General features: G+C 40.5%; 1 protein-coding gene across 2 annotated transcripts in view; it reads left to right on the top strand.

Moving 5' to 3' along the window:
* Nucleotides 1-12206, top strand: part of LOC110851536 (neurobeachin) — a 132528-nt gene that overhangs the window by 62087 nt on the left and 58235 nt on the right. For both annotated transcript variants that reach the window (XM_035852645.1, XM_035852644.1), the window contains 10 exons: nt 4051-4146; nt 5144-5265; nt 6241-6367; nt 6700-6819; nt 8584-8730; nt 8806-8927; nt 9173-9248; nt 9359-9408; nt 9495-9578; nt 12126-12202. In XM_035852645.1, coding sequence (XP_035708538.1) covers nt 4051-4146; nt 5144-5265; nt 6241-6367; nt 6700-6819; nt 8584-8730; nt 8806-8927; nt 9173-9248; nt 9359-9408; nt 9495-9578; nt 12126-12202 — 1021 coding nt within the window. The remainder of the gene's footprint in view (nt 1-4050; nt 4147-5143; nt 5266-6240; nt 6368-6699; nt 6820-8583; nt 8731-8805; nt 8928-9172; nt 9249-9358; nt 9409-9494; nt 9579-12125; nt 12203-12206) is intronic.

The following is a 12206-nucleotide window of genomic DNA, read 5'->3' on the forward strand; positions in this document are numbered from 1 at the left end:
TAATAATGCTCCCTCCTCCTTTTCTAGGTTTATTATTTGGGTGGTTTATCTTGCGAGAGAAAGCGAATTAAGCTCTGTGTGTTGTACGGCATATTTCTCAAGAAGAAGAGGGCAGTGTTGTCCTTGTCCAAGTTGTGAATGATGCTAGCAGTAGTGCCAAGGTAGTAGTAGTTGGACAATAATAGGACATATGTACTACCTGGCTGCGACGACGACTTGAAGTCAAGCGAGGCAGAACATACTCCTGAAAGTGAAGGAGGAGAAGTGGATACCATGTTTCAAAGAACAAAGAAGTGGAGCATAAGTTGTCCCCAAAAGGTTGGTCTGTGCTGGACGAGTATACCGGAGCAGTTTCTAAAGTCGTCATGAATAACCAACCAAGACGGTGGCTGATTAATGCATAATTACTTTCTGCCTTAATTAGGATTTGGTTGTTCACTTCTAATTAAAACAGACTTCATCTGCTTGCTCCGATCTCCTGAAAACTTTCGCTGTAAGGATTGGAGGCAAAACATAGAAAACCGAGCCTCTGGGGAAGTTGGGTGCTCAAATCACTTGTCCTACTCCAGCTTTTGCATTATCTCACCCTTGCAGCAGAATGTGGCAGGTCTCTCTCTCCCCCTCTTTCTGCCGGTCGGTGGAAAGGGAGGTTGTGTGACTTGCTTGCCCGTCGTATTATTACGGGATGAAGAATACAGTAAAAAGACCTTTGTAAAGACGAGTTTTACTATAATTAGACAATCCTATTATACATTATTATCCAGCATTCTCGTACCAGCAACAGTACTAAATACCCTGATAATAATAATCACACGAAACTATGTACATATGCAGGCATGTCGTACATAAGGTCTCTGGAAGCGGGGGATTAGCTATATTTACTAAACAATCATCTTATCACACGAGGGGTCGTGTTATTTGTCCAGAACAATAATTCCAATTCCTCCCCCTTCCAATTACTCGGTGTCAACTGGCCACCTTCAAACCAGGTGAAAAGGGAGGAAAAAGAAGTAAGGGTTCTTTTTCCGGTCGCGGTAAATGAAAACGTCAAAGAAGGCTTTCTTCCTCTTTCCAAGGAGACTTCTTCTCACTTCCTTCCCAAAAGGTTTCCCCTCTTTCCGAGAGAAAAACTTATTCTTCTTGAGGCTTTGAGGTTTAGCAGAAATCTAGGCATTTGTTAATTTTGTAGCTTGTTCCATCCACTTCTGGCGAACAAAAACGCCACGGACTTTAATTACTGTTGGTGCCAATCAAACTTTGTTTCCTCTCTGGGACACGTTTTCTCCCGTTACTTACTTTTTGGTATATTGGAACTAAATTCTGCAAGCAGCCGCATGATTCGTCTCTTCCTTCGGTCGGTGACTAGTTTTTCAGCTAGTTTTCATCCCATTCACCACCGCAAACTCGACTGTTTAATCTCCTGCTTGCACACGCCTCCATAGTTTTCACCAGCCAACGGATTTAAATTGTTGGTGATTAAATGCTAAAATAAACATTTGGGAAATTTTGTAGTAACAGCTGTGCAGTGACACTAATTACAAAGATATCAAATTTTTAATCAAATGGGAACTTTCAAAGACAAAAATTCTCTGAAGAGATTAAGCGAAAGTTTTGGATACAAAATAAGTGTGTAATAAGTAAGTGATCCGCTTTCGAGTTTGAGGAGACACAACAATGAAGCTGCTCGGCAATGCAGTGATGTACTTATTTTTTACATAATGCAGTACTTATCAAATTCCTGACGTCGTAATACGATACTTATATTACATGGTGATATTTTGCTTGATATCTCGCTGGGCGGATCTTCTATACTCGGATGAAGCAAGAGACGTTATTCTACGTACTGCTTAGCTTTAGAGCTCCAGATTTCCTGATACAATATTCCGCTTACAATATTATGAAGTGGAGCACGGGAAAATGGAATGATAAAATGCACTATTTCGTATATTCCGGAGCAGCATTAAGTTGTCAGTTTGTGGAATCATAAAAATGATCAATGACGACTTGTTATTGAGGGAATAGCGGAATATTTTAGCAGCTAACGTTCCTTTCCTGCTGATCTATATCTGGAGAAAGCGGTTTAGGTGCTTCGCTTTGTGATACCGGGAAGCGTTTATTTGCAACGTTCTCCTGAGAAATTGCTAAACTTCTTCAGGAGGTATTTTTCTCGGAACGAAGCATTTTAAAGCTCTGCATCCATCATTCTCAATTTTCCTCGTTTCCTCCTCCGCCGCCGCTCTCGAGCTATCTCTGCTTACGGGAGGAGAGAAGAGCCGTGTGTGGGGTCTTGTTTGGCCTTCCGGGGCAGAGGCTAACGTACCGAAATGTAACCAAGGATCAAATCAAATGCCGGGGGAAAAAGTGGCTGGAAAATAAATTGATTGCTTTATTACCTAATTTTCCATCCTATTTTTTATTCCCGAGACTTTGTCCAATTTTTGATCACTAATGGTTTTTAAACTCTAGTTACCTACCTGCCACCCGCTCTTATCATGCATGCCCCACCCGGCAGCATTATTATTGTTATAATCCCCTCCAAAACCTGGTCTCACCGAGGGATCAGCTACACAGAGGAAATTGCTAGTTCATCCTTGATTACACTGATTACACACAATTATTTCCCTTCAACTGCTCCGATCTCATTAGCAAAAAATATAGCGCTCTCACTTGACATCAAACCAAGTCAGATTTTCCTTCCTTCGGGAAAATAATAATTTTGTCTCGTCTCTTCCACAACTTTTTGTTCGCTTGTTTTCACAATGTTTAACGTTGTTGAAATGATTTTACTCGGTTAGAGGTTCAAGTTTCTGGAGTGAAATTCGTTCGTTACTTGGCTTCTCCACTTCTTATTCTTTTGGGAAGCAGTCATATGCAAAGTAATAATCATCAATTTGGTTTTATACAACTTTTGACTTTGAAAGTTATTGGAATGATTGACTATTGAGGGTGCTTGGCGAGAGAGGAGGAGAGACTCTGAAACGGAGGAAAGTTGGTGGGTCCTTGGTGGGAGAGTATGGATGGACGAGAAAGAGAGGAAATTTGACTAATAGGCGGCGTTCTATCTGTTCCCTCCATCATAAAGAGATTTGCATGAATCGAATAAATTGAACTTGTGAACTCTGCTGCGTTAGAGATAGGGCCGACCGAGTTGCTTATCGGAATCCAATGTGAGACTCAGAATGGGTCTCCTGACATTTAGTATTTAGAATTGGAGTAAAAGAATTTTTATTGAGTGGAAGCAGTTTCTCTCTCAAAGATGTGCCACCACTTGAACAAACTATCGTCTCCCCCGGTGTGAAATGGTGGAATATGTGTGAACTTTTTCAACTTCTTTTCTACTTACTTTCTCTCTCAGCACTTCTCCAAAAGACTTTTGTTATAGATCTCTGGGTTCTGTTCAACTTTCTCTCTTTAATTTCTGATCCTGAGACACTTGAATTAAAGTACTCGAGTGAGAGTCACCCAAATTCCTCGAATTCATAATATTCGCATTAGTATTCAGAGATTTTGTAACCAATTTTCTGACGTAACCAATTTTACATGTTTTGCACACTCTTTTCGTGAATTAGAGTTTTCAACGGATTCATTTGTTCGACATGGAACAGATTTATTTGTTTTAACGTTTTGTTGAGGGATGAATTTCCTTGAGTACGTAATCCTGCTGAATGATGATTCAGATGAGGAATTTAGCGAGTCTTCATCCCGTCTTTTTTTCTACACTCGCTTTGCAGCGTTGTAATTAATTTCTTGTGTAGAGGAAAGATTTATGACCCTTTCTACGAGACCTTTTTGGTTGGTGTATCATATATAATCGGATCTGAAGATGTTGGCAATTAATTAGCAGAAGTCAAGGAAGACAAGGAGCAGTAATAATTGCATTTATTAATGTCGTTGTTGCTACACACACCAGTAATTGAGTGGCCTCTCAGCCAACGTATAAAAGTCGGAGGGAGGGAGTGCATTGTTTACGATTTGTTCAACGTGCCCAATAATTCCCAAGTTGTTTTGTGTTGGTGGAGGAAGTAAAATGAATGTTTTCTGTGCTTGCAGCCCCGTCACTCGGCCAAGTTATTGAGTGTCCTTCGTCAAATGCCACAAAGAACGGGTCCTGATGTGTTCTTCAGCTTTCCCGGAAAGAAAGGCTCGGTAAGAAAGCAACCAGACGACGAGCGAGAGAAGGACGTTGATTGTATTTATGGCTCCATAAACTGAATGTGGCTGCCTCACTTGTGCTGCTGCTGCCTCGTTTTCTTTGTACAATTACCACTGGTTGGTGCTGGTTGAATTATGACCCAAAGTCAAAAGTTGAGCAACGTCAACATTTCGTTTCCCCTGAGCAAATAAAATTCTCTGTAAATTCAAGCGAAAAAATGTATTTCAACATCAAATGCAAGGTTTCAGAATAATTTCCTGAATAATTTTCTGTTAGACAAGCAGGTCCACTTAAGGCCCGAGAGTTAATCCGGCCCTTTTTTGCTGAGCATTCCATTCATAGTGACAACTCGGCAAGAAAGAAATCTTGTCAGATTTTGAGACAGTTACGAGAAATTCCTTTTCTTTTTCCCTCTTATTTCCTCTCTCTCCTCATGTTTGATTCTGGATTCGAGTGAAGCTCTTGACCTGACACGAGTCTTCTCCTCCCTAATGCCACGACGTAACCAGATTCGTGTTGTGCTGTTATGCGAACAAGCTTCACAATCCATTTTTACCCTTTTTTGAGAAGACGACATACAGATCAGGACATTATTATACCAAAGTAGTGCCACCCGGGCAACATCCATTCTCAGTCAGCAGCACCAGCAGCAGCAGCATTAACCAACCCGTCCTTCTTCTTCGCCTTTCGTCGTATGTAACTACTAGATGCTATGTCGTGTAGAAAAATAGGATCTTATTCATAGCAGAGGAATGTTCATGCGCTGCTATGTATTTCCATGAGGAGAGAAAGGTGAACTCTCTCTCTCTGATGTCACTATGCATCCCCTCGTGTCTGTTTTGATTTGTTTCCATCCCATAAAATGGGTGCGCTGCCAAAAAATCGTGGAGCAGTGCATTGTGTCGTTGATTGTTTGCTAAATAGATCTAATTTAAAAAGATATCAGATGGGCACAGACTGTTGGTAAAAAGCTTTTTTCTGTTTTTGCAGGCTGTTCTGCTCCCTCCATTGGCCCGATGGCCATATGAAAATGGTTTCACATTCATGACATGGTTCCGTCTTGATCCTATCAACTCCGTCAATATTGAACGAGAAAAGCCCTATCTCTACTGGTAAGTCGGGACATATAACTACATCCCACCATCACCCACCCCCTCATCCATCTATCTTCTTCCCTGCATCAATAACGGGCCAAGTTTAAAGTGATTTCTTATTCCGACTTCCCACTTTGTTCTGGCTGCACACATTTTGTAAGGTGTCAGCACCTTAAGCAGCAGACAAAAGTGCAATCCAGAAGGGTTGCCCGCATCGGGAGATTTGTAAATTTAAATATTTTCCGAAACTCTTTTTGTCATGATAATAGTGAGACAAAGGTTTTAATTTTCACCACAACTATTCATCCTACGTGGAGCTAGGCAGAATCTAAATTGCGTAAAAATGCTATGATAACACTGGGAGAAAGCGGAGGAGGCTCGAAACGCGTGACCACATTGTTTGTAAACATTCCTTGCTTTTGTAACACATCGGTGAAAATGGAGGAAGGAAGCCCATAGACAAAAGGAGAGAAGCAGAGCCCAACCTCGTTTTAAATTGAGCTTAGTCCGTGGCTGGTGAGGAAAAGAAGAAGGGGAAGAGAAAGTACAAAACTTTTCTCTTACTCTTAACCATTTGCATAGATATTGACAGGATTGGATATTGGTTTCTCCCGGAAAAATGATGAAAATCTCAGCCTTTTTGCTGTTGCACACTACATATTATGGCGATGGCAAGTGTGCTCTATGTATGTAAAAAAAAGTCTTCAAAGTTTAGCCTTAAAAAGTTGTTCTACTCCACCATTTGGCCCAGGTTTAGGGTAAACTGAGCCGTTTGTGCTAACCAATTCCAGATCATTACGGGTTTAATGATTCGTAATATATTTTCAGGGTATCAAATTAAATTAAATTGCTACTTTATTTTTACGACCAGGCTACATTGTATCATCTTATGATAGCAAGGGGTGTATTTTCTCGGAAAATTTCGTAACCTTTAATTGCGCCTTGCAAAAATGTGTGGGTAAAATAACTAACAATAATTTTGCCTGATTACAGTTTCAAAACGAGTAAAGGTGTGGGATATTCTGCTCATTTTGTGGGAAATTGTTTGGTGCTTACATCCATGAAGGTGAAAGGCAAAGGGTTCCAACACTGTGTCAAGTACGAGTTCCAGCCTCGCAAGGTGGGTATTTTTCTGTAGAATGAGTATGATTATTCGTCTAAAATGTGCTCGTCGACGTAACTATTAGAGCAAACTATGTATACGTATATCTTCAATAAGAAAGCTTTCTTTAGAAATTTTGCACGCTCGTTTTATTCAAACCCATTATTCTGTTTTCACTCCGAGCTGCGTTCCTGGATACGTACGTTGTTACGAAGATATCCGTGTGTCGTGTGTGCGGAGAAGTGTAAAAGAAAGTAAAAGGGGAGGAACGGTGGAGAAGAAAATGAGATAAAGTGGGTCGTGTTATTAAAGTGAATCTCATTTGACTAACGTTGATCTTGATGTTTCAGTGGTACATGATCTGCGTCGTCTATATCTACAACAGATGGACCAAGAACGAGATAAAGTGTTTCGTGAACTGCCAACTAGCCAGTTCTACGGAGATGTCGTGGTTCGTCTCGTCAAATGAGGTTAGTTTACTTTTCATTACGTCAGGTATTTTTCATTCTTCCTTTGACTCATCAAAAATTTCTGCTGCCAGCAGACGCCAACTAACAAAATTAAATGAGGTTGCCTCTTTCTTCCTCGATCCACGGCGAGGCTGCTGCTCAGATGATAGGAAACAGTTATTGCTCCCTCACGTTCATTTTTCCGCCATGTTTTTTACTTTATAATTTTTAACAACGACGTCCTCAACACCCACAATTCCTTCTCATAACGGGGAACGAGGAAAAATGTAAACGATCCCGACGCAGAAATCCAAACCCTTTAGACTTTCATATTTATGTACGTATGAAAACGTGGGTACATATACGCATATTTATCCTTTAGCAATAAAATTAAAGGGCTCACGCACATGCATAAACACAATATTTTGTTTTGGATGTGCAATATACATACATATTTCGTAAAGGCAGCTATTTTTTAAACTAATGGACAAAAGTTATTTTCAGATTTTCAGTATTTTGAATTTTGAGTTGCATCCGTTACATAAAAATTGTTAGACTGCTGTGTACTTCCCCGTTTTACATGGAGAAAGGAAATATTCCTTTTGGTGGTAGTACTTCATGTAAAGGAAAATGTAGCCTGAAAGTTATCCACACTTTATAAGAGCCAGAAGAAATAATAATTCTTTTACCCCATAAAATTTTCCATTGTTCTGCCTCCTTCCGGAAGCTCTGGTCTCCTAAACCTACATAAACCAATAGAACGACTGTCCCACAGGCCGGGACAGTCGACATAACGGCTTCTTCTTCTTCTTCCCCGCTTAAACTCAACTACATCCATGTGACCTTTTTGTTTAATGCATGGGAGCGATTTTTGGAAGTTTGCAAAGAGCGTGTCGCGTAATATTTGATCTTCGAGATGAGTGCACCTTTCGAATGAGTGGTTTTTGGTCGGATAGAGATGAGCCCCAGTCGAAACGGAGGAAAAAGAAGAAGAAAGATGATGATATGTTCTGTAGCCGTTCTGTCGCTCATTAGAATTCGACGGGCAGTTGTGCCATCAGTTTCGCTTACATCATTTTGTCTTTCTTCTTCCCTAGTTTATTATGCACGGTTTTCAGCCTTGCATAAGTTTTCCGTTATGCTGAGTGATACACACAATTTACACGAGGGAAATAATTTAACGACTTTCTTGCCTCAGTTTTAACGTTTCCATCACTTTGTTCGCATTCCGTATTTACTGTTAGCTGTCCTCTTTTTATTTGTAGTAATTATGAAGGGTTTGCTGGACAGATTAACATGGATGGATGACTGAATCTCCAGCATACGCGATGAAGTAATTGAGTTTTTAGCGAGGACGTTGTCTGGTGGGGTACTTCGCTTTATGTAAATAGTGCTCAACATCAAACGGTATGATGTCTCTTGAAAATCTTGTCGCGTTAGTGGGATGTGATGACAGCTTGATCCAGACTGGTTTTAAAGTGCACAATTGTCAGATGCCGAGTTTGAAAAGAGGTAGCATGAAGCGACGTGACATGAAAATCACCACAACGCGACTATTACATATACATACATCTCAGCCATGCATACGATCTGAATTCGCCAAGAAACACGACTCGCTTTCTACAACTATTTGCACAATTACGTCCAACTTTGACTTTCTTTTGTAACCCCGTTTGTATAGACATGTATTTTCTATATTATATCATAAAATCCCGACGCTTCAGATATGAAAATGGGCATTTGTGTTATGAAACATGTTGCAACTTACGTAATATTGATTTACAGCCCTTTGACAAATGTTACATCGGAGCTACACCAGATTTGGATGAAGAGCGAGTATTTTGTGGTCAAATGTCTGCCGTCTACCTTTTTGGCGAATCTCTGACCCCGCATCAAATCTGTGCCATGCATCGACTCGGTCCAGGATACAAGGTTTGGGGTTGAAACATAAAATGCAAATTTACATATGTATGCTTTCTCTACATCGTTATTCTCGTTTGTTTGCAGAATCAATTCAGGTTTGAAAACGAGTGCCATATGCAACTTCCGGATAATCATCGCAGAGTACTATACGACGGTAAACTGTCATCGTCTCTGGTCTTCATGTACAACCCAGTTGCCACAGATAGGTCAGTCTGATCTACATATTGCAATATATCATTAAGTATCGAATCCACCATGGGAATGAGTAGCATAAATATCGATATATTATCAATATCACCAGTTATAGAAACCATTTCGTATGTAGATTCAAATTTATTTTCAATTTTACAAATCTAATTTGTGTGCCATGGTTGATTCGAATATTGCGTTTTATCCATTGCATTTTCACTCGTGACTTATCAATCTGTTTAACTTTATATATTTTCCACAGCCAATTGTGTCTTCAGTCATGTCCCAAAGGAAACATTTCTTATTTCGTCCATACGCCTCACGCGCTCATGCTTCAGGTAAGTCTTAAAGCGAGAAAAATGAATAATTTCAGATTCAAATTTAATTGTGAACGCCAACCTTTGCCTTTTCCACACCTGATTCATTTTTGATTTGAAAAATGTTGCAGGATGTCAAAGCTGTGATCACGCATTCCATTCACAGTACGCTCAACTCCATGTAAGTTGGTTACAACAATCAATAAATTATTAGCGTAGCGACTCTGAATATTCGCGAGATGATGAGAAATTTGAATATTTTTCCAGCGGAGGAATCCAAGTGTTGTTCCCTCTCTTCGCACAGTTGGACCTCCATCACGACGGCTCGGATAACAAAGATCCATCACTTTGGTACGTTTTTCCTACTCCCGTCTGTCAGCACCTTCACCAAAAGTCATCTTTCAATCCGACAACAAACACCAAACTTTCTCCACATAAATAATTTGCTTTCACACATTTCGATAAAAAGTAGCATTTGGCCGACTACGCTATAAACTTGTCGAGTAGAGTGGTGCTTAGGTCGTACGACGAGGTACGTATGCACATACTTTTGGTTAGTTGGTTGGGGTGTCTATTCAAACAGGAATCCAAACCAATTAATCATCGTTGGTGGTCTGAGTGAGCAGGGGGCAACTCCATCAACCACCATGGACACGAACAACTTCTTGTTGTATATGTAGTAGTCTCTCGTCCTCGTGAACTTTACATCGCGATGGTGCTCTCTCATCCCAAAATATATTCGGATTTACGAGCATTCAATAAATAGTTTATCTTGAAGAATCTAACATCCACACACACCACCAACTTTTGCAATCTTTCTCCCTCAAATAGAACCAACTTTATTTTCCATCTATGAAAAGTATTCAATAGGATCATCCTTGTGAGAATTCGTCACATCTTCGCAAGATCGACAAAATTTGGGCTGGTTGGTAAGTAATGCACATAACAATACACGTTCTACTTACGTCTTGCGTATGTAAGTATTTGCTAAGCCTATATATAGCAGGGTGCCATCTTTATATGCATGTATCAAAAGCAGATTAATATTGGAGATACCTTTCTCCTGTCACCAAGAAAGATTTCCTGTCATGTAAACCTTTATTGCACGAATTCTATTGGTTTTTAGAGAGGAATGTGTACTGATCTCGATTTCCAATTTGCTTAAGAAGAATGTTATGTGCTGTTCTTGTGATTCTGTGTTGTTTTGCATTAATTCTGCTGCGGGGAGATTCTCGGAATAAGGAAGATGCTACGAGGCTCCGGTGTGAGGCTGAGTAGGAGAAGAAGGTGACAGACTCTGCTGGATTTAGTGGTTAGACTATGGTTAGGTTGAGCTGAGTAGATTTCATGTGGGGCGTTAATATTGCATTAAGATGTCAAGATAAATCATCAGCAATAATAGAATGGCAAATAGACTGAACCACAGCAAGCACTGGTTATTTCCTACGTAAGCTCCCACTTTCTCTCCTTTCACCAAATGTGGAGCAGCTTGTTGTCCTTCTCGATCGAGGACATTCTCTGCTCTTCTCTCACCATCAGCATGCACGCGGTTCCTCCCTGGTTCCACCCCATTCGACAAAATAAGATTAGCAGTGGTTGGCTCGTGTAAGAAGCTCTTACGGATTTACATGCTCTCTCCGTTTTCCTGCGGTGAATATGCTTTTCTCATTGTTACATGGAAACCAAGACGAGTAGTCCCATTATTATAAGGGACGAGTTGGTGGAGGGGGTTCTGAAATAACAAATTTGCTCAAGATGTACGTACATATCTTTTGACTCAGAGCCTGTGAACTTGTCCCTTTCTCTAGACCGTGGTGGTGATGGTGATAGTTAGGTCAGTGATTTTATTACTCTGCTATCTTCTCTGAGATCTGGTAAGCATATAATCGAGGTGTGACTAAGAGATAGCATGGAGCGACGATGGAGAGAGAAACTTAAAGTCATTATGCATAATAATGGAGCTAACAATCTGTAACAACTCCGGATTTGCCCTCCCTGCGACCAAGAATACCATTCTTTGCGTATGTAGTTCAGACCAGACCAGCCCATCTCATGTTCCACTCTTGAGCTCACTTACGGCCGTGGTGGTGGTGCTGGCTGGCATTCTCTCCATGAATTATTTGTGCACTTTCTACTGACCGAATCCCACATTTGTACTTGTTTTTGTAGCGAGAGAGTACATACTTGGTTTTTTGCCCCGTGGCCGCAATAGTGTCTCTGATTACTGTCGCTCGAAAACAATAGGGTTCGCATGAGTTATGTATGTAGCCTAAAATACAAGAGTACTCTGGAATTGGGTCTCATGATTTTCTCAGCAAAATTATTTTACCAATGTATACATGTCCTGTCCTTCTTTCTGCTTACGTATTTATGTAGGTTTCACGAACAAAATGTAACCCTGCAGATGAACGATTACTTCGTTGTTAGTTCTATTTATATTTGTGACTTTTGCTATTTTTGTCCCACGCCATATTAAAAAGTAAAAGCCGACAAGGCCACGAGTTGTTCAGGGATTTGAGTGATTCTTGTTGGTAATGTAATGAGTTCTGTAAAAGGATGAACCATGTTTTACGTAACAATCAAGGTACTACACATTTCATACAGAAATAATAAGAAGCCGCCGCCTACCACCACTCACTTTCTCCACTACACTACAAAGTCACTTTGCCACTATATCACCGTACGTATGCCCCATTGAAAAGTTTGGGATTCCTTTTAAAGTTCTGAGAAAGAAAGAATGAAACCAACTACTCAAAAATTTAAGGAGCGTTCCCACTCAGTAAAACATTAATGGCTCAGGACTCCGACTACTCTCCGTGTGCCGTGAACACCAACACAAACCTATCAAGAAGTGAGTCTCAAGTAAATTAATGTTTTGGTTCTGCTTCTTCTTCATAGCTCGAAATTGCTGGAGTTCATCTGCGAGCTGGTGGAGTCGTCACCAACGGTGCAGCAGCACATGATTCAAAACCGCGGTGA

This window comes from Folsomia candida, unplaced genomic scaffold (assembly GCF_002217175.1).
Source record: "Folsomia candida strain VU population unplaced genomic scaffold, ASM221717v1 Fcan01_Sc006, whole genome shotgun sequence".
In the NCBI taxonomy this organism is placed as follows: Eukaryota; Metazoa; Arthropoda; class Collembola; order Entomobryomorpha; family Isotomidae; genus Folsomia; species Folsomia candida.